This window comes from Mus caroli, chromosome 13 (genome assembly GCF_900094665.2).
Source record: "Mus caroli chromosome 13, CAROLI_EIJ_v1.1, whole genome shotgun sequence".
NCBI lineage: Eukaryota > Metazoa > Chordata > Mammalia > Rodentia > Muridae > Mus > Mus caroli.
In genome coordinates this window covers 75,878,402-75,901,867 of record NC_034582.1, presented here as the reverse complement: position 1 = coordinate 75,901,867, position 23,466 = coordinate 75,878,402, and the positions used below count along the sequence as shown (strand labels likewise).

Below are 23,466 nucleotides of genomic sequence, written 5' to 3'. Positions count from 1 at the left end.
CCCCTTCTGTGTAGGGGTTGAGAGTGAGTCTATACGCCAGTAGGGTAGATTGCTGATTAGTGACTTAGCAGTAATGTGTGGTTGCATTTATGTGGAATGTTGTTACTTTTAGAGAATATACTGTGTTTGACTTGGATTCCTGGAGGCAACTTGAAAAAAACAAAAGCAGAAGGGCATCCGAAGAAGAGAACTGTTCTTTAGTTGGAACAATGAAGGGCCGTGGAAACATGCGAGGGAGACTGTGTGTGTGGCGTGGGGCCTTGAGGATTTATGGGAAGGAAAAGGGGAGCTTTGGGGATGAAGAGTCTATCTTTAAGTCTGTTTCTGTGCACTGTGGAGTGTTAGAAACCAGTAGGTGTGGTGCAGGGAACTCCTCATCCAAAGCTTCCGTCATCAGTCAGCTCAACTTTCCAGTCCAGAGGTTTTCAGTCAACTGAGGCTTGTAGGCCATTACCTTTCATGATGGACCTGCGCTAGAATTCTGTTTAACAGGTTTCTGCATTAGTTCTCATAGACTGTGGCAACAAACACTTCACAATCTCAGTGGCTTCTTAGTGCAAGGAAACATTGCCTGGGGGAGGTGGGCTAGAGAGTGAGAGGACTTAACGAGACTCTTCCCAGCAAGCCAGACATCCCCAGTTTAAACTGTGAGCCTACATGGTGGAGGCAGAGAAGTGACTCCTGAAAGTCATCGTCTGTCCTCTACACTCTAACTGTGGCTTGCCCTAAACCAATAAACAAATGAACAAGTGTGGAAGTCATTCTTTTATGGTGTATATCCACCCTGAGGCAGCAAAGGACTCTGGCTTGTTGCTTGCTTTAGGAAACAAGTATTGATTACCTTCATAAGAGCAGTGGTTGAGAGATGTGCATTCTGAGAGGGAAGGGATTTCTGAATATCTGTAAGTGAATTGCATGTCCATGAGACCCTGTGCCACCTCATATAGAAGAAAAGGGAATGCCAAATACTTGTGAATAGTAAAACTAACATTAATACTATTTAGTCGTGTGTGTGTGTGTGTGTGTGTGTGTGTGTGTGTGTGTGCGCGCGGGCGCGCACGCGTGCGCGCGTGTGCCTGTCCTGCTGAGTTCTAGCACAGACTGAGGATATATTGATAAATGACTCAATGGAGCCACAGCTCACTCAGTCTCCTCGTTTCCATGTAGCGATGAGGAAGACTGATGCTAACACATCCTTCTGTATGCTTATGACAGATTTTATTTTGTCCTTTTGAAATAATTGAATAATCTTCTGTAAAATTAATCAAGTAACTTTAGAAAGAACTTAGGACGAAAAATTCTGAGAAAGGATGATTCTTTGGTAAAATAAGTGCCTCATTTTATTTTGAGTTGAAAATGATATTTTAAATATAATAAATGATTATTATGATTTCTTCAGAACATGTTTAAGCTTTTGTTCTTAATATATTAAAGCAGTACTTCTAACTGCACTTTGTTGTACTTTGGGTCAAATATATTGAAAATAGCCTTTTCTGGAAAATGTTCCTAGTCTGTTTTTTACAGTGGAGGATGCCTCTTTTTCAATAAGTATAAAGAGTATTTCTTGTGTGTGCATAAATATAATAAATTACCTTACCATTCATGTTTGATCTCATATATATATGTATATATATACATATATATATATTATAACACCTGTGGTTTACTTGGAACCTGAATATATTCTTCTAGTTTGTGATTTTCCACCTGTTGTCACTTTTTATATGCTATCAACTCAGGGGTAGGTTGTGTACGGCCGCTACCTTCAATAGTTTTATAGTCTTAAAAACTTAGAAAATTAAAAAATAAAAGGTGAAAAACAAGTTAAAGAAAGTTTGGAATTTACCCAGGCACTACCATTATACACTAACATTCTTAAGTCAGTGTGCCAGTTTTTCTTTTTAAATCTCAACTATTTCACAGGTCACACGGACTCGAGGAGCCCTGTCTCCAGTGACTTTGCAATGGAAGGTAGACTCGGACCCAGATGGAGATCTTGCCATCACATCTGGCAACATCACGTTTGAGACTGGGCAGAGGATTGCCTCTATCACTGTGGAGATACTGTCAGATGAAGAGCCAGAGCTAGACAAGGCACTCACCGTGTCTATCCTCAACGTGTCCAGTGGCTCCTTGGGAGTTCTTACAAATGCCACATTGACAATTTTGGCTAGTGATGATCCTTATGGGGTGTTCATTTTTCCTAACAAAACTAGACCTATGAGTGTTGAAGAAGCAACCCAGAATGTCACATTATCGATAATAAGGTTGAAAGGCCTCATGGGAGAAGTTGCAGTCTCATATGCAACCATAGATGACATGGAAAAGCCACCGTATTTCCCACCTAATTTAGCTAGAGCAACTCAAGGAGGAGATTACATATCAGCATCTGGATTGGCTCTTTTCAGAGCCAATCAGACTGAGGCAACAATCACTATTTCAATCCTAGATGATGCTGAACCAGAACGGTCAGAATCTGTGTTCATTGAACTTTTCAATTCCTCGTTAGTAGACAAAGTACAGAATCGCCCAAGTAAGTATCTATTAATGTGTTATTATTGTTAGAGATAACATATGGAAGTGAAAACCCAAAGCTTTATATAACAGAAAAGTCTATAAGGAAGGTAAGATTAGAGGTAAGTAAAACTACCTTTAAATGATTCTCTTTATTTATTTAATTTGCTCGTGTGTGCTTGACCGCATGCATGCTAAATGCATGCAGGTACCTGAGGATGCCAGAAGAGGCCACCATATCTCTTGGAACTTGACTTACAGCTGGTTGTGAGCTGCCCCCTGTGGATGCTTGGACCTGTATTCAGGTCTTTTGCAAGAACATCAAGTGTTTCTTAACCACTGAACTATCTCTTTAGCTCTAAGTATCTCTGAAAGCATATACTTCGTAAATGATTTTCTTTAAGACACCTGGAAATCAGGCGTGTATTTTTCCTTAGAAATCATACTTTAAAAAGACACGCATGCCCCCAAAGTATTTTAAAAACTTGTGTGTAATAATTATATAACTGACTCCAGTGCCATTTTGTTGCTTAGAACTAATTTTGCAGTCAGTGCGAAGTGCCCATACATAGCTCCATGTAAAGTGGCACCACAGTGAGCCACGTTATGTTGGTACACCTCTAACAGATTTTCTAATCAAAAGATGTGTATAAGGTGAAGAGACAGGGCTGTGCACCTGTAAGAACTGAGTTTGTGGAGTTACAAGGGATGGGGTGTAAGGTTCGAAGATCCGCAGCCTATAATATACTGCCATACGGATTAAGATCTCTTGTCAGCAAGTTTGTTGGACTTCCCTGGGTTAAGACTATAATAAGGTGACATAGCCTTACTAATTACAGACAAGGATTACAGAAGGCAATTTATAGTTGCTGACATGAAGTCTTCAGGTTAACAGCTTTTTCATGAAACATCTTTGCTCTTTTATAAAGATAGATTTAGGGTCAGTTGTGACAGCAAAGAAGTTGAAATAGAACTCAACAATTAGTCTTTTAATGTAAGAATTATAAAGCACATACTGTTATTCAACCAGTTTACAACTTGCTGAGATTGAAATAAAACTAAATGGCTGACTGCACTTAAAAGTAGCATGGATTGCCCATGCTGAAGTTGGGTAATCTCATTTCAATGTATAATGATAAGTTGTTGAAAGTAATCTTCGAAAGCTCCATTTTCCTTATATAATTATGAAATGATAGAAATGTAAATAAATTTTATTCATAATGTGGATATATTAGGGGACTACAAGTGGTGATAGATGTAAAAGTCCTTTGGCATCTGCTCTACTGTAAGCATTCAGTAGTGGAGCAGTCAGTAGGACGGCATGTGTGCAGAACCTTTGTGCTGTTGGGATGTCAGTGTGCCATTTGTGGACCATTAAAGAGCAGCTGTTATGCAGGCTAAAGGGCGAAAGCGAACATAGCCATGGGGCGCAGGGGAGGAGAGGGCAAGACAGACTCAGGCAAAAACTAGTGTAAGGTCTGATAAGCCTTCACTACTTTGAATGTAGTCACCAAGTTTTGTGAATGGTAGTAGTATGAGAAGACTTTTCAGAGGAGGGTGCCCACCTGTGGATAACCACAGGCATTACACATGGCTCGCTGAGAACTGTACAGTGAAGGAGAATGTGAAGTTTTATAGTTTATTTCTTGGTTATGTCTGACAGGTACTAATATAAAATCATAGATTATTTTATTAACCCCTTTGTGACATTAAGTCATTATCTGTAGAAACGTGTGTTTGTGTATATGTATACATGTAATCCAAATATATTATTTATATATACAAATATATCCAATATATTGTGTTTTCTGTCAATGTGACACCAGCCGCAGTCATCTGAGAGAAGCTCAGTTGAGAAGATGCCTCCATAAGATCTGGGTGTAAGGCTTTTTCTTAATTAGTGATAGATGGGGGAGGGCCCAGCCCACTGTGCTTGATGCTGTCCCTAGGCTGGTGGTCCTGGATTCTATAAGAAAGCGGGCTGAACAAGCGATGAGGTGCAAGGTAAGCAGCAGCCCTCCATAGCTTCTGCATCAGCTCCTGCCTCCAGGTTCCCAACAGCTTTGAGTTCCTGCCGTGGCTTCCTGTAAATGGATTATGCCTAGGGGTGCATAAGCCAACTAAACCTCCTCAAGTTGTTTTTGGTCGTGGTGTTTAATCACAGCAACTGTAACTCTAACCAACACATGTATTCAAGTCAAATATATCAGCAGATAAATAGAAAAAAGACATGTGCATATTAATTGCACAAAGAATGGAATTGTGTTTGCAACAAAACAGATGGAACTGGCAGATACTATGATTGAAATAAGCCATGCACAGAAAGATAAGCATTGCAACTTCTTATGTAGAAGCTTAGAAAGTTTGTTCCAAAGAACAGATCAGTACAGTGGTTATTACCAAGTGCTAAGAAACGCAGGGGGAGGGAGAGAGAGGACAGCTTCATAGCAGGCATCCAAGTAAGATGAGGGAATGAGGTCCCACATGCGCCACACAGACAGGGGAAGAGTGTTCGCAGCTGTACTTAGACTCTGGGTTCAAAGACCTTCTTACTCAATTTTGTGTTAGAATTTTGTTTAACAATGGTGCAAGTGACCTAATTATGATAGTGTAACTGTAGGCTCTTAATATCTGATTAATGCTACATAACTTGATAGTTAATTACACTTGGATCATCAATTTCTTCAATGCTTATTAAAATATTCTTATAGTAAAACTGTTCCTTTGATAATGTTTTGAATTCCTAGAGTATACGTTAAAAGACAGTGGAGATTTCCTATTTTCCTTCTTTTTGTATTTTCAATGCTTAGATTAAGATTGATAGATATACATATCTGAACTGTTAAAAACATAAATAGGGGGAGAGAATGAGAAGTCTGTTGGATTCTTGATGGCTGTTAGCTGTATTGCCTCTTCTTATGTCTTTCAGTCCCACATTCTCCACGCCTTGGGCCTAAGGTAGAGACTGTGGCCCATCTCGTTATTGTTGCCAATGACGATGCATTTGGAACTGTGCAGCTGTCTGCATCATCTGTTCATGTGGCAGAAAATCATGTTGGACCCATTATCAATGTGACTCGAACTGGAGGAACATTTGCAGATGTTTCTGTTAAGTTTAAAGCTGTGCCAATAACTGCAGCAGCGGGTAAGAAAAGTCACGGAGAGGAGCAGTGAGGTTGTGTCCCTGTAAGGCACGTCCCCCTTCCATCCCTAGGGTGGTCCACAGCAGCTGCACTTGACCCAGTTTTGTGAGGCCTCTCCAGCTTTGTTGATGGGGATGCTCACTTGTGGCTTCTGAACAGCTGGACAGCTTGTCTTCCCAACTGAGATTACAGTTCTAGCTCTGTTTTATTCTGACAGCACCATGCACACAACATTTTTTAAAAAATGGAGTTACCGCTTTCTCTTTGTCTTCCTTTTTGTGTGTGTTTATACATGCATTTTGAATATCTCAGAAGAATGTTATTATCTTTAGGTGTGTGAGTGGGAATGAACAGGAGAACACAGGAAGTTGTCTGTTATCAAACATATACTTTTTTCGTTTGAGAAATAAGACTTCTTTTTCAAACAAGGCTAGCTAAACAGCCTCCAGAACTCTTTCTCCAAGTATGGGCCATCACTTCCCCGGTGTATGGAATGTTTACTCTGGAGTAAGCTTTCACATTCGTCCATGGGTCTTTGCAGGTGAGGACTATAGTATAGCATCTTCAGACGTGGTCTTGCTGGAAGGGGAAACCACGAAAGCTGTGCCAATATATATCATTAACGACATCTACCCTGAGCTGGAAGAAGCCTTTCTTGTGCAGCTACTAAATGAGACAACAGGCGGAGCCACACTGGGGCCTCTAAGAGAGGCAGTCATTACCATAGAGGCTTCTGATGACCCCTACGGACTGTTTGGTAACTAGAATAATTTGTTTATCTCTTACTCTGAAAGTCAGAGAAAGAAAAGTCACCTTTACTTTATTTAAGATGGAGTTGACAAAGGAGGTTTTTTTGTTTGCTTTGGTTTTCTTTTTTGTTTTTGTTTTGTTTTTGAGGTATTACTACTTACACATACGATTCCTGGCATAGGTTAATGGCTACCCAAGAAGTAAGACATCACATTTTTAACATGGAGATACCCAAAACCTGTTTGCTTTTGTGTCAATACTGGCTCCTAGATATGTTATGTAAATTCTTTGTCTGAGCTTTGGGAGACAGTGTCATGCTACCTGTGACAATTGGGTTGTCCTGGAACTTGACATTCCGTCTTAGCCTCTTCAATACTGGTGATAAGCATGGACTGTCTGCCTGACTTTTACTTCTAGATAATTCTTTTAAAAAGTTAACACAATTTCTACTCACATTGGGTTGCTTAAGCTTCTCCTGCATGTCAGTCAGGAATCAAAGTAGCCCAGTGTCCCTTTGTAGCCCAGGTTGGCCCTGCAGCAGCTGCTGCACTTTCTGGGCTTATTCAGCTCATACTGGGCACAAACCTGTCCCCTGCAGACATCCACAGTCTGCTTTTACCAGAATTAAAAATTACAGGGAAACATTGGCAGTCCTGCCCAGTTTACATCGCAGCCACTGCTTAGGGTGCAGCGGGGGAGTCTCTTTTCTCAGAGGCCCCAGCTTGGTCTTAGTTTGTCACATTTTCATGTTGTATCTAAAATCAACTGTTCTGTCTGCTTTTCAGGTTTTCAGAATACTAAATTTATTGTAGAGGAACCTGAGTTTAACTCAGTGAGGGTAAACGTGCCAATAATTCGAAATTCTGGGACACTCGGCAATGTTACTGTTCAATGGGTTGCCATCATTAATGGACAGTTTGCTACTGGCGACCTGCGAGTTGTCTCAGGTAATGTGACCTTTGCCCCTGGGGAAACCATTCAAACCTTGTTGTTAGAGGTCCTGGCTGACGACGTTCCGGAGATTGAAGAGGTGAGAGGACTGACTAGTATAGAACGACATTGTAAATTGTGCCTTGTCTTGTAGAGTGCCTGTGCTGCTGTGAGAATGACAAATGCATGCTGTCTGCAGGGATTCCCCCAGACTGCTAGTCTAAAGGTTGTTTTATAACACACACAGAAAGAGAAACAGTGCACAGGCAAGCTTGCCTGTTTAAGATTGTGTGCATTTATGGTGTGTTTTAGAACACTTCTGCTAAGTGATTATGTATGTATGAATGTATATATGTATGTATGCATAGATGTCATAATTATGCAATATTTGTTTCATATCATTCTGGCTTGTATCTCTGTCCTGTTCTGAGTATGAACCAGTTGTAACTAAGTGTAGATTTTGATTTTCCACAGACTCACCTTCCCATTCTTCTTATACTATTATAACCAACACGCTAGGTCCATTTTCCTGGTGTTTCTTGTAATGAAAATGAAATGTGGAAAATAAGAATAAATGAGCTAATCATTAAAATTACTATGAATAATTTTATTTTATGAAATTTAAGTATTATTGTTTAGATCTCATATTCCTTTTATAACAATTTTATTTAAGGGCATATGAAGTCCATAACATTTATTTTTATTGCTAATTATGCCATTATTCATTTTAAAAATATTAACCATGCACTAGTACATGTAATATATTTTCTTCTTTCTAAACGTAAATAACATTATACACTGATTCTTTAAACTTTTCTTGAGAATTAAAATTTAAGATAGTATGGGGGAAACCCAGAAAACTTTCACTTGCCACCTAAGTGGATACGTAATATTTCTCCTAAATAAGAAAAGCTTTGGCTATGAAAGTCATATTATTACAATGCTATACATAAATTTATGTCTTTAATTTAAATTTAAAAATTTACTTACTTTAATTTTAAATTTACTTAAATTTTAATATTTAATTATTAAAAATTAACTTATTTAAATTAAAAAATTTAATTAAAAATAAGACAAATTTAAAAAACTGATTCTCATGACTAAGTAAATACTAAGCGATTTGAGCATCTTGTGTTTCTTATGCATTACTGTGCTCTTGTATTAAAAGTTCCTCATTTATTATTTTGTTATATGCTAACTTCTGAGTGTACTGGGCAGTTTCTTTGGGCTCACCTACATTTCATAATAATTTATTATTATGTGGATGTGCTTGATATTTTCCTGCGTCATTCTTCTCAGAACTGGGATGCTGTTAAGGAAGTTTTCACTATATTTTTAGGTTGTCCAGGTGCAACTAGCTGCTGCCTCTGGCGGAGGTACAATTGGGTTAGATCGAGTGGCAAATATTGTTATTCCTGCCAATGATAACCCTTACGGTTCAGTAGCCTTTGTTCAGTCTGTTTTTCGTGTCCAAGAGCCTCTCGAGAGAAGTTCCTATGCTAACATAACTGTCAGGAGAAGGTACGTTGCTGCATCTGTAGCAGTGTGGGTTGGGGAGGGATCCTATTCTAACTAAACAATGTAGAGTCATATGTTGTCAACTGTTGTAACTTACTCCATAGCTTGGTATAATACGTTAGCTGGATTATGTACTGCCAGAAAGACAATCACAGTGAGTGAAATCAAGATGACCTTTTGCTTTTAAACTCAGATGTGTGAAGGGTGGAGTTTTAGGTTATGATTTTCTTGCATTTCTTTTGTAGGGAATATTGTTCACTGGCCTCCTTCAGGAACAGAACAGAGAGGCTTGAGGGACCTGTAGCAAAATAGTTACATCTCTCTAAATATATTCTTTTTGCTGTCATTGGTTTTTTGTTTGTTTGTTTGATTTTTTTTTGTGTGTGAAATATAATAGTTAAAGTTTTGTAATTAGGTTGGGGAACTCTGAGATGGATACAACTTGCCTAACTTGCAAAGTATTTCCATAGCATGAGTACAAGTAAGCCTTACCTGGTTGAAAACTAGGCAGCATAGTTGACACCAGAAGATAAAGTGTTGAAAGACAAACATAATTAAGAAATAAGGTTGTGTTAGTACTAGTGTTTAAAATATTACTAAGAAAAGACTTCTCAAAAAACACAATCAATCAGCATTGTTCTCTGTGTGTGTGCAGTTCCCATATCAGTCTGAGTGCTTAACCGCTTTCCCACTGCCCACACATTTCAGCGGAGGACACTTTGGTCGCCTGCTGTTGTGCTATAGTACTTCTGATATTGATGTAGTGGCTCGTGCAATTGAGGAAGGTGAAGATGTGTTATCCTACTATGAATCACCGACTCAAGGGGTGCCCGACCCACTCTTGAGAACTTGGGTGAACGTGTCTGCAGTGGAGGAGACACAGTATACCTGTGCCACTTTGTGTCTCAAAGAACATGCCTGCTCAGCGTTTTCAGTTGTCAGTGGTGCCGAGGGCCCTCGGTGCTTCTGGATGACTTCGTGGGTCAGCGTAACCGTGAACAGCTCTGACTTCCAAACCTACAAGAAGAACATGACTAGGGTGGCCTCTCTTTTCAGTGGCCAGGCAGTTGCTGGTAGTGACTACGAGCCTGTGACAAGACAGTGGGCTGTGATACTGGAAGGTGATGAGTTTGCAAATCTCACTGTTTCTGTACTTCCTGACGATGTTCCCGAGACGGATGAAAGTTTCCTAATTTCTCTCCTTGAAGTTCACCTTATGAACATCTCAGACAGTTTTAAAAACCAGCCAACCATAGGACATCCGAATACTTCCGCTGTGGTCATAGGACTGAATGGCGATGCCTTTGGAGTATTCATTATCTACAGTGTTAGTCCCAATACCTCGGAAGATGGCTTATGTGTGGAAGTGCAGGAACAGCCACAAACCTCTGTGGAACTAGTTATCTACAGGACAGGAGGCAGCCTGGGGCAGGTCATGGTCGAATGGCGCGTTGTTGGTGGAACGGCTACTGAAGGTTTCGATTTTATGGGTGCTGGAGACGTTCTTACTTTTGCAGAAGGTGAGTCATGCTATACATGGATTTCAGCATTTCTTGCTAAAGGTATTAGAGTCAATATCATGGTGATGTTCGTAAATACTTTATCTACCTGCATATTCTTATTTGTATAGAGATACAATGTAGTTTTGCAAACAATAGTGATTCAGCTTATAAATGGTTATAGTAACAGATATAGGCTCATATGACCTGTATATGTATGTTTTTAGTTTATTTTTTAAAGAAGACATTTAGGGAACATCTAAATTTTATGCCTTTATGCATGATGACTATGGCATTCATATGTCAGAAGCAATCACAAGACAGGTTCTTATTTTATAAGGAAAGTTACAGGAATGAGCTATGGACTCACAAACAAACCTGTTGAAGGAGCAATGCTACCTGAGAATATAACGTTTTCAAATGTACTAGATAAAGTAGGATAGAATGTCAGTGAAATTTTTAAGTAAAAGTAGCCTGAAGTTTGACAATTGTATTTATTTTAAGGTGCTCTTTGCTATAGATTAACTTACTGTGGCAATATTCTTAAACTTGTAGAAGAGTGCCACAGAATTTTTCATGAGTGATGTATGAACACAGCCAAGAGAGTCTAATGAAGACTGTCATCACATACTCAATCTTAGCACTAGTTGGATATGGTATTTAAAATTGGAGAAGTTCATAGCTTACCTTGGTATAAGAAAGGTAATTTTAGTTGGGGTTTTTTAAAATGCTGAATTGAACAATTAGAAAAACCCATAGTTAATTTTTTTTTTACTCCAGATTGAAAAAGTTACACATATTTATAAGAATCTCAGAATATACACTGGATAAAAGTTTTTAATTATTAACAATTCTATGCCCCAGAGCAATTAATTGTATTTGTTTATATTTTAATGCCCATACTTTTTGAAACTAGTAACTATATATGTAACAGACTTTAAGAATATCTAGTAAACACTGTGTTTGAGAATAAAAAATTTAAGTGTCTTAAAGCTGACTGGATAGGCAGTTTTGTCAGTCCTTTGCTTGTCTAGCATTCACAAAGCCCTGGATATAATCCCTAGCACCATGGAAACCAAGGTGGAAATATTTGCATCTTATCCTAGCACTCAGCTGATAGACCCCCCAGGGCAGGAGTTCACTGTCTTCAGCTATATGTTGAGTTTGAGGCAATGCTGGCTCCGTTAGATAGACTGTCTCAAAAAATAAAATGAAAAAGAATAAAATGCTGGAAAACATTTCTGCACACAGGGAGTGGGAAAGAGGCTGAATCCCGAGTGAGTGATGGCAGGAGGTGGCTGGGGAGTGGTGACATTTTCCCCTGTTTGAAAGTAACAATAGTGTAACAATATGGGGGGGTGATTAAAGTTATAAAAACAAGAGATAAAAGTTATAGATAAATTTATCATGGCTTAGATAAATATAAAGGACCATATCATGTAAAGCAACTTCATTATATACATTATTATATTGAATTAGAACTTCAGCTTCACACAAAATGGACTTTATTTTCTAGCTAGCTTAGATTATTAGATAATACGCAGTTTCAAATCAAGGTTCCTGGTTCAATGCCTAGAACCATAAGGGGGAGAAACGATAACCACACTGTCTTGAGGCAGTCTTCGCCCTGAAGTACTTATCACAATGCTTTGTGGTCCCTCCTTTTCCATCTCCCTTTTAGAACATGGATGGGAAGTACATAGGGCCTCCCTCAGGTGAACTGCCGAGCGAGGGCACTCTCTTGACTAAAGGAGCACTGTGTCAGATATTGCCCCTCTTCACTCACTGTGGTCCTCCATTGTCTCTTTTTTTTTTTTTTTTCATGCAATACTGGAAAGTATGATGCTGCCTCTTCAACCATCTTCCCCAAACCAACCGTTCTCATGCTGCTGTCTCAGCTAGAATGTGCTGTTCCTCTGTGCCATTTGATTACTGTTGCACAGGTGCCAGTGGCGTGTGAGGAAGACGTAGGGATGGCCGACACTATTCACAGAAATGGGAATAGAAATGAGATTACATTTGCCCTATGGGAACTACTTGTAAACATGACTTCAGAGCTCTTTCCTAGGTCGAGTATTGTTTTTGACAAAGACCAGGGAGTAAACCGTGAGTCTTGGAAATAGTTGTCCTCACTGACTTTCTGCTATTCAATGTCTTCTCCATAGCCTGACCACACTGAGATTTTTATAGCGCCTTGAATTTAAGAAAACGAGTAACATGCACACAGTTTGATGCGGTGCTGACATGGCTGCCCACAGCGCTAAACTGTTATAATTAACACATTTTTACTTACCTTTTAAAATTAAAGGTTACCTTTAGACTTTCAGGTTGGTGTTTCACTGATTTAACTTTTAATTCCTTTAACATGTTCTAGGTGAAACCAAAAAGATGGCCACTTTAACCATTTTGGATGATTCTGAGCCAGAGGACAATGAAAGCATCCTTGTCCGTCTGGTAGCCACAGAGGGCGGAAGCAGAATCCTGCCCAGCTCAGACACTGTGACAGTCCACATCTTGGCAAACGACAATGTGGCAGGAATTGTCAGCTTTCAGACAGCTTCCAGATCTGTCATAGGCCATGAAGGTGGGTTCCGTTTGTTATTGAACACAGTCTTTCTTATATGCACAGATGTGATTCTTTGTCTCATGTTCTGAAACATCTGTATTTTTCTTCCTTTTCTTGTTGAGCTGTGTTTTTGATCTGCGTAGCACTCTGTTTAGCAGAGGATCACTGGTATGCACTGCTTAACTAGATGTATGAGCCTCACAGATTCTGTGACCTAGCTTACAGATACGATTCCCACTTCTGGGGGTGCTGGGTGCCTCCATGTGGGAAGGCTTGGGTTTCTCTGCTAAATCACAACACAGTCCATATATCAGAGGTCTTCAGGAAGTGAGCTGAGAATTCCAAGTGCTAAGTACAGTTTTTGCCAAGTGTAGTATGTGTAATTTGTTTTTGCACAGCAAAATATTGGACATCAGTGAAAATATTCATAATTGGTGATTATTTTACCCTCAGTTTTGTAGTTTACTGTGTTTTATGAATACTGTGCCATGCTAGAAGGCCTGATATAGTGTTTGTTTTAAACACTACAATTTCCTGGCATTCTGTCTCAGCAAAAGGCTGTTTTGTTTGATTCAAATATAACGATGATGGTATCTTTGAAAAAGAAAAACTGTTTTGAAATTAATGAAACATTACAGAATGTCCTTCACCACATAATTTGAATCCTGTATTTAAAATAATTCTATGCTAAGGACATAAGAGATGAAAATGATATGGCTCACATATGTGGATCTCTTCAGAGGAGAGCACAAAGCTCACACACAGGTTAAAGGACATGATAGGGCCAAGGATCTTGTGAGTGTCTGTGCCGGCAACTTACCGCATGGTAGTCAGTGTGCACCTGCTGTCTCCTTACTGCATCCTTTCAACTTGCAAGTTTGCTGAACTTATCTAAACGTGCGAGCCCTTCACTGACACTCATTGCTTTTGTTAATGGTTTAGATTTGCGTCTTGTCAGTCCAATAATGAATAAAAGTAACTGATAAATTGTCATAAGCCTACTGTAAAGACAAATCGCTATCAAAAGCTATTTGTAGTGTAAATTAAAACACCATCACAGGACTCCTTAATAATGTTGACAAGCATTTGGAGTGTCACCTGGGTGCTGGTTCCACTCCCATCATTTCTGTATGTTAGCGGCAGCTCCGTGTGATGTCTAGTGTAGGATATCACACACTCTGAAATAAAGAGATGGCACTTGAGGTCAACAATGGACCTTCACCTCCACGGTACTGCAATCCAAAGCCTGTGTCCTCTGTAGAACCTGACAGTGGAGGACACTGTAAACATCTGAAGTGATTTCAATGTAGGATTAATACATCTAAGTAGTGCTGCCTATTTGGAAAAAAGGAACTGGGAAAGAGAACCTTGCTCTACCTCTAGTTAGCAATGTAAGTTGGATTTTCGTGGATGTCTTGGACTGAGAGGAAAAGCAAATGGTCAGGATGGAGCCATGTGGAACAGCAGGCTAAGGTGCTGGAAAGAAAGATTTTGTGACAGGAGAAAGGGCAGAAGAGACCCAGGAGCAAAAAGAACACAAATAGATACCCATAGGAGAAAACCATCAATCAAAAGCAGCAGCTATGGCAGAATGAAGGGAGAGATGGGAGCAGAAGCAAGTGTCTAAAATGACTAAGTAATTTAGCCACCCAGTGTGGGTATCAAGTTAACCCAAGTTCTGCCTAAAGTTTCTGCTGTTGGTCTGTGACAAGAAGATGGGAAAGTTTATGATAGTTTCATCCTTTCTGTGATAATGGTCCCATATCTGGTCCCAACATCAGGACAAAGAAACTGTGGCTACGTAGGTCATTGCTCTTCGGGTGGAGCGTACTATTACTCTGCTCAGTGCACTCAGTACCAAATGAGCTCCCAGGGATGTGTTGCTATACCCATAGATGAGTCCATATCTCAACCCTCTTCAGAGAAGTTGCTGTTGGCACTGGACTGTGATTAATACAGAGAGCCACGGCTGGTCAAGGCATGTGGAGTAAGAGATTTCTGGATGCTCAGCCTTAAATGGGGCATCTGTATGGCACTCCTTTCCTTAAGTCTCAGGGATCACCATGGCACAGTGAATAGAAAGATTCTAAGAGTCTGAGGCTGTAGAAAACTGAACAGAAGTGTGTCCTGGCATGTGTGAACCCACACTGGTTGTGACAGCTTCAAGCCCTCCACAAGGACTCCTCCACATGTCAGCTAAAATATCATCAGGAGGAGGAGAGGTGGGTGTGAGTCCCACCCCTGCTTCAAGAAGATGAATCAGTCTTTTTTATGGTTGTGTTCCCTGGTAGGTAGACCACACTTTACTGAATGGTCACACACTCAGTGTATCGCCATCACTGACTGGACTTCATGGCTTTCCCATCTGTCTGTTGGTCTCAATCTCTCTCTCTCTCTCTCTCTCTCTCTCTCTCTCTCTCTCTCTCTCTCTCTCAGTTTGCTATGTTGCACTGGCTATCTTAGAACTCACTCTGTAGACCAGGCTGGCTACACACTCATAGAGATTCACCTGCTTCAGCCTCTTGAGTTCTGGGATTATAGCCATGTGTTTCCATGCTCTGCTAGATTATTTTTTTTTTTAAGAAGATACAAAGGTGAGTGAGCTATGATGGGGGTGGGCCTGGGAGGAAATATAGGCGAGGAGCAAATACAACCAGAATACAATGTATGAAATTCTTAGAGATTTAATTAAAATATGTGTTAAAGCGTGTATAGACACCCAACATCCACTTACCGGTTTTCAATTTTAAAACAATTATGTCCTATCAGTAATTCTGTGGGTGCTTAAGTAGTGGTAGGAATAGTGTGTGGAGGAGCCCTGAAGGGGCACTAGCATCTTAGAGAAAGGTACACCCTGGCTACTGGGACCTTTTAGAGATGAATGAATTTCACCTGAAAAGATATTTTGATTGTTTTAGTTTCTGACAGTCACATGTCATCAGCAAATAAAAAGAAGAGGAATTAATAATTAAATTCAATGAATTAGCAATTAAATCCAGTCAGAAAACCCACATTCTGAGTATGGTCTCACAGACTTAAGGAAGGCTCTTAGGAATTAAGTGTTGGTGTAGACTGATATCCAGTGACCTGTTCCATGGCCAGCCACCAAGTCAGAGCAGATGCTGAAGGAACAAATACACTCTACGGAGCACACCGTGTGATCCCTCAGATGACACTGGGAGAAGAGAAGAGGAGATGGATCTAGGAAAGTCAGCAGAACACACAGGATTTCTAAGCTCTGCCTTTGCGGATCAGACAGTTGAGCATGTTTGAGCACTGGGAATTGCTATGCTTGAAGAGGAAAGACCACCATAATCCCACTGAATTTCAAGGATCTTATCGTTAAATAACAATCAGCAAGAACAACAGTCACAAATAAAATAAAATAAAATAAAATAAAATAAAATAAAATAAAATAATAAAATAAACAGCACAGTTTGGAGATCCAATGGATTTCTTGGGGGAGAAAAAGCAAACTTGGGTTGTAACTATAGATTTATGAGGGTGATGTGTAGTTCTCACAATCATCTTTCCTTTCAGAATAAAACTTCAGGATCTAGGATTCATTTCTGGAGTTACAGTAGTGGAAAGCAGGATTCCTCTATTTCATGTAATCAACATATTTATTTAATGAGAATATTCTGTATCCCACCACAGATTGTCTTCAACTTTATCTTTAAAATGATTTTCAAAATAAACATGCAATCACCCTCACCATATGTGTCCCCCCACTTTAAGTTGGCTTGTGAACTTCATATCAGATGATTTTCCCAGTGATGCACAGCCCCTGGTGGGTGAGGGGCAAGAGGAGCCATGCCTCACCAAGATAGGGAAGGTGGTTCCTGACCCCAGCAAATGTTTATGTTTGAAAATCAGAGCATGTTCTCTCTCAGACTTGCCTCCAGTCCTTTGCAGACTGGGAAGGCAATAGGTCTGGTTTTTCCTTCTCCTGTGTCTGTTTTTTGAGTGCAGCCTTATGAAGGTTGCCTCGGGAATTTGCTGTACATTTCCTAAGGGGCAATTTCGATGGCTCTTGGGCTTCTTCCTGAAAGATGCAGAGCCAGGTTCTTCGATTTCATTATAGCTTAGAAAAGTATTCATGTTGTTCTTGCTCCTGACAGGATAAACACTCCGAAGACTTGTGAGACTATATGGGGGAGAAGTGCCTTTTACTTCTGTATGGGCATCGAATGGCCATCTTTAAGCCGTATTTCTGTAGACAAGTAATTTCTATGGTAGAAAGCTACAGAGCAGTGTTAGAAGCTGAGTATCTCACATGAGGCAGGCTCAAGGAATTTTTCTTTTACTGTCTTCCTCTTCTGTACATTTTATTTTATCTTTATTACAGAACGGTGTCTTTTCCCCAAGTCTTTGTATACAAATTTACAATCCCAGCTTTTATTATGCATACAGGATCTCCTTCAGCATGGACAATCATGAACCTGGCCTTTTCCTTTTTTCCATTTGTGCTCTTTTTGTGTTTTGTGTACTTCATTAAATAACCAGTAGTTTTGAATTAGTGTTAGCTTTTGTGATTTTGAAACCTTGTCAGTCCCTGACACTGCCCGTGAAGTGTGTTGATAACTGCAAAAATCTTCCCTTGCCTTCAGTACAGATGTGCTCTGTAAGAAGCACTCTGTGCGGCATACAAGAGGGGCTCTAGGAGTTCGTGTTTGTTTTAGTTCCTGTGGATTATGCAAATGTAAACACATGCAATGATGTGCAGGTGATGATGTCTGAGTGTGTACTCACAGCTACTCTTCATTCTTTGAAGTACTCTCTTCATGATCAGCCATCCCCATGTGTTAAACAAGAAAACAATCAAAGGCATAGTCTAGAAACTAATTATGACTAAATACATTTGTATTAAATACTTAATGTGTATTTAAAAATATTTCTGGTGTTTTTAACTTCTGATAGTTCCTACACTGTCTCCAAATAATTAATTTTACTCAAATTTTGTGTTTAGACTTATTATTTTGTTTCCCTCATAATTTTAAGTTTTCTTTAAATGAATTGAGTCATAGCCTTTTAATTAAAAAAAATTCTATTAAAAGTACTAATTTGAGGTCTGAAGCTGTAGCCCATTGTCTGAGCATTCCCCTAGCATGTATAAGGCCTGCATATACCAGGGGTGGGGTGGGGTATTTCCCAGCATTTCCAAAAGTAAACGAAAGAAAGAAAGAAAGAAAGAAAGAAAGAAAGAAAGAAAGAAAGAAAGAAAGAAAGAAGTCCTTGTTTAGGTCAGCTATGTTTAGAAGTTTAGAAATGCACTAGTTTGAAAAGAATATTAGAACATGGCGTTTATATTTTATTTTACTCTTGTTTGAAAAGTGTTGAAAGATAACTAATATACACAAAACTATTTTTAAAATGGCATCTTACATGAGTGTGTACTTGTGGATTTCAGCTTCTTTTTTGTGCTACAAACTGCAAATAATGATGTGTTCTGAACGCTTTTAAAAAATACTACTTGCCATGTCTTCATAACTCTAATGAGGTTATTCATAGTGTATTGTAACTTGTGTTTATAATTATGCAGAATTAGCAATTTGAGTAAAGAGTTAGGAAGCCACAAAGCCACCAGCATAGCTACAAGTTCCTTCTTTCTCTCTTTTAATAATGTGAAAGGAATGACTCTAATAATCTTCTTCATTTTTATAAAACGTTACATGTTGTTAAGAGTCAAGAAATGAAAATAACTATGCAGTTATTAGGGAATGCTAATGTAACCATAGGAAAGTTACAGGTAGAAGCCGATGGACACCTTTCCTTGTATCTCCTTTTATAAAACAATTCCATGGTGGTATATGTAAGTTGCAACCTAAACAAATGTGATTTTCAGGTATCTGTAAGCATTATTTTGCATGCATTGTGTAAAATCACATTGCCTCCTCGTATAAGGAGTTTGTGTCTTTTGGGGAAATGAAGGAAGAGTTCACTGTGTCCCTATAGTTTTGACTGTGGCTGACATTACAGAACCCCTGTGTGTGGTCTGGTGCATGCTTTGGCGTGTTGACATGTTTCCTTCCCACTTTTCCTGCTGCTTCGCCCCCATGAGAGTCTTTTGTAACGCATCTTGTAATCCTGAAGGTCTACCCACAGCAAGGTTTTGGAAGTAGGACCTCTCTGCACTAATGAATGGCAAGCATGTGTATTCACATGCTAAAAAAATTCACAACATAACAAAGTGTTCTGTTATGTTCTTGGAAAAGGACCCGGAACAGAGGCATGCTTGAGTTTGGGTTTTGCTAACTTTGAACATAAAGTTCACCCCCATTAAGTGCTTGTTAATTGTATTCTCTCCCTTGCAGGAGAAATGTTGCAGTTCCATGTGGTAAGAACACCCCCAGGTCGAGGAAATGTCACTGTCAACTGGAAAGTTGTTGGACAAAATCTAGAAGTCAATTTTGTTAACTCTACGGGCCAACTTTTCTTCTCTGAGGTAACACCATGAAGAAAAGCTTTTCCGTACAAAGCAGCATCTCGAGGAAGACAGGGTAGAAAATGAAGGCCACTGCATTGTATTGACTATCTGTGTGCTCACGTTACACCTTCCTGGCTTAGGCTCTTCATTTGATGTATTCAACCTTTGTCTTCACTTCTCCTGCTTTGATATAGAGCCAAAGCCCAGCGGCTGTCATTTCCTGTACTAGGTTGAGCGTATAATAACTGGAACCCTGTGCCATTAGTGTCCTCTCTTCTCATTTTTCTCTTTCATCACTCATACAGAGATATCTTTGTGTTACTGCTTTCTCATATACACCAGTCATGGCTAAGATTTAAACTGATTGACTCAGCAGTCAAAATGTCGAGTTAGTACTTTAAACCTGGTATCTCAAGCCAATGGTTTCTGTTAATCTCTAAGATAATGTTGATTCAAAGGAAGCTAAGTTTTACTGCACACTATAAGTATATGAAATGAAAGCAGGGTATAGGTTATGTGCAGTAAAAATACAAGTATGGTATTTCTCTCTGTTTGTCATAGGGTACATTGAATAAAACAATATTTGTACATTTGTTGGATGACAATATTCCTGAGGAGAAAGAAGTATACCAGGTTGTTCTGTATGATGTCAAGACCCAAGGTAATTTAGACTTTCCTTTTGAACTTTTCTTTGCTGTTTTCATTTCAGACAAGAAAGAAATGAAAGGAGCTAGTTCCTATCCCTGTGTCTAAGAAGTAGGTATATGCTAACTAAAAGAGAGTTGCTTTGCAGCTAGCATAGTGCTGTACATCTGTGATTTCCATGCTCAGAAGGTTGAGGCAGGAGGATTGTGAGGTTGGGTTCACATTGTAAGTGCCAGCCCATCCAGAACTACAAAGTGAGATTCTTTCTTTGATAATGTGCTACTTTAAATATTAAACACCCCACAGAAATATTAGCTTGAAAACGCTCCTAGGCTGGCATATGAACACTGGTCTGTATGGGCTGTGGAAAAGTACTCTATAGAGTCCTTCTGTAGAAGCTCTGCTCCACAGGGCTGGGGGGATGGCTCGGCAGGTATTGCACCTGCTGTGAGACTGAAGACTCTAGCACAGATACCCAGTATCCAAAGCTGCACATGCTTGTACATATCTGTAAGTCCAAGCATCCTGCTGCTGAGTGGGAGGTGGAGCCAGCTGGTCTGGCAGCGAGAGTGCAAACGACAAAAAAGTTTGTCACAAGGAGGGAAGAAGGAGGGGATTTACACTCATGGATGTTCACATGGGCACCATCACAACACACACACACACATACACACACACACACACACACACACACACACACACACACACGAAACCAGCCACACTCATACACAAACAAATACTAAAGAAAGACTTAAAATGTTTTGCCACTTTTATACAGAGGTAAATTTTCTGAGACAAGGTCCTGCTATGTAGCCAGGCTGGCCTCAACTTTACTGTACATGTAGCCTGAGTTATCTTCAAACTCGTGTTCTTCCTGCCATAGCCTAATGCGCTGGGTGACATGTACTTGACATATTAGATAGTCATTTGCTAAAAAAAAAAAAAAAAAAAAAACCCACACATTTACAAACATAAAAATTTTGAGTTTGTTTTTCTGTTAGAAAACCAATTTAGATTTTGAACCAATTACTGTTTACAGATAAATTCAGTCATTTTTGAACAAATTGCTTGGGTAGTTATTTCCTGTTTATTAATTCTATAATTCACACAGTCAATATACTCAGTAGTGTTAATACCATCCACGTTAGAAGAATCCACGTGCTGCTGTGTGGAGGGAGAGTGGGATGTAGACGGCTTGTCAGCCTGAGCATTTCTGGGAGTGGCAGGAGGGCTGACTGGTTCTCATGTGCTCCGTCAACATGCTAAGTGCTTTAAGAATTTTGAAGCTGCTGAAGAGACTCCCTGGGTTCCTGATGGGCTCCCTGAATTTTAGGAGTGTCGCCAGCAGGAGTTGCTCTACTTGATGCCCAGGGATATGCAGCTGTGCTGACAGTGGAAGCCAGCGATGAGCCACACGGTGTTTTAAACTTTGCTCTCTCCTCACGATTTGTTGTGCTCCAGGAGGCTAACGTAACAATTCAGCTCTTCGTCAACAGAGAGTTCGGATCTCTAGGTTTGTGTTTCCCTGGAGTAAGTACTGAATGGGGTTTCTAGGCAAGGACCTTTAAAATTCTGTTTTTAATTTAAAAAATATGTTTGTGTATATGAAACCATTGGTAATACAAATCCTCAAAGGAGGATGGTGTTTAGCACAGTATTTTGTAATATCTTTTTTTTTTTTTAAATTAAAGGAATTATCTGATTTCACAGAAAGACTGTGTACCAAACAGCCATTGAGTCTCAGAGGTAGTAGGCTGTGATGGGGTCTCTAGGCTAGGCTCGGTGAATGTGGGTTTTCTATACTGGGCTCTCTGAGCATAGGCTTAAAAGTACTACATCACCACTTTCACTCTGTACTGAAACAAGTCCAGAGGCAGGCATCTGTGTCTTCATAACTGTGGACATCACCGTGCTGGTCCATGAGAAAGGATACAGCAGCATGAGGACCACTGATGGGACTGAAAATAAAAGGAAAGACGTCACAGTTTTAAAGGTGTGGCTAATCATGGTTCTTTAAAAACACGAATTCCTCTAGGAGCCATCAATGTCACATATGCTACTGTTCCTGGAATAGTAAGTCTGAAAAACAACACAGAAGGCAACCTAGCAGAGCCAGAGTCTGACTTCGTCCCTGTGCTGGGCTTTCTGGTTTTAGAGGAAGGGGAAACAACAGCAGCTATCAGTATCACTGTCCTCGAGGTAAACGCTTATGTTATTCCACGATCTTATATTCAACCCAAATGATCACACAGAGAGCAGAAGTTGATAGACTAATTTACATATAATATAAACTGTAAAATGTACTTAGAGATTTCTAACAACTTTGCATTTAAAAGTAGCAGTTTTCACGGTGACTACGATTATATACTTTTTGCTTGTCTCTGTATTAAATACTATTATCTTTAATATTTGTAAACTTTCTTCAAAACTTGAAAACTCTATGATGTTTAGAGATTTTAAGAGTCTATTTGGTTCGTCTCCTCTGCTGGTGGCGTTAGATCAGGTTATGGCTTCCCCTGATTATTTTTTCTTTAACTTCTAACCACCCGGGAGTTTCCATTTGGTTTAGATCTGCCAGCCTGCTGTTGTGTTTTTATTATAGAAACATTGAGTGAGAGATAATTTCCTTAGGACAGTTTTCTATAAAGTCGCTCTGGCCTAAGAGGTTCCATTTTAATTCCATTTTAATGCCCAAGGATTCACCAGACCCACAGGTTCATGTAGATCATGGTTTTTTTGGGTGAGATTAGTTAAATTAGGGACTGGAAACTCTCTAAGGGCTGATAGTAGAAAACAAAGTTTTGGTCCAGCTTAATGCAACCAGCAGTGATTGACATTGCTCCTTAAATGAGTTTTTGCACCATGAAATGTTGTGTTTGGGGAGTTTGTGGTTCCACTATGTAAATATACTTCTGGGAGGCCCTGGAAAGAATACTGTGAACAGAAAGTATAAAGACAGTGGGGCATATAGAAGTGGTGCGAATGACTATATACTTGAAATACATTTCTGTTATTTGGTATTTGCTGGTTCAATTGTATGGCTTTTATTCAGAGGCTTCTCAGCTTTACAAGATTATTAAATATTTAAGCTATATGCCCTGTGAGGTTATTATTTCCACTGCATTGTGGACCATTGCAACATGAGAACTCCAGATTCAATAACGAAAGGTGCTATCATGTCATTGTGTAACAGGACCTGACAAAATGTCTACACAACCATGGTAAATGCCTGATCTGTTAATGTTATGAATTACACACTAGTAAATACAGTACACTACACACACGTACACATAAACACACATGCACTATATTACACAGACATACACATACCTATACTATTCTACACACACATACATGTCACTACAGACACATACACTCATCACAGGCACACACACACACACACAAATACAGGCACACACACATATTATATACACATGCATGACACTACATACACAGAAACACACACATATACAT

General features: G+C 39.5%; 1 protein-coding gene across 1 annotated transcript in view; it reads left to right on the top strand.

Moving 5' to 3' along the window:
• Adgrv1 (adhesion G protein-coupled receptor V1) overlaps positions 1–23,466 on the top strand; it is a 497,830-nt gene that overhangs the window by 91,136 nt on the left and 383,228 nt on the right. Inside the window, exons 28-38 of the mRNA XM_021180004.1 lie at positions 1,924–2,533; positions 5,444–5,659; positions 6,199–6,414; positions 7,193–7,437; positions 8,677–8,858; positions 9,564–10,375; positions 12,729–12,938; positions 19,235–19,365; positions 19,909–20,008; positions 21,326–21,505; positions 22,028–22,191. Of these exons, the coding sequence (XP_021035663.1) occupies positions 1,924–2,533; positions 5,444–5,659; positions 6,199–6,414; positions 7,193–7,437; positions 8,677–8,858; positions 9,564–10,375; positions 12,729–12,938; positions 19,235–19,365; positions 19,909–20,008; positions 21,326–21,505; positions 22,028–22,191 (3,066 nt within the window). The remainder of the gene's footprint in view (positions 1–1,923; positions 2,534–5,443; positions 5,660–6,198; positions 6,415–7,192; positions 7,438–8,676; positions 8,859–9,563; positions 10,376–12,728; positions 12,939–19,234; positions 19,366–19,908; positions 20,009–21,325; positions 21,506–22,027; positions 22,192–23,466) is intronic.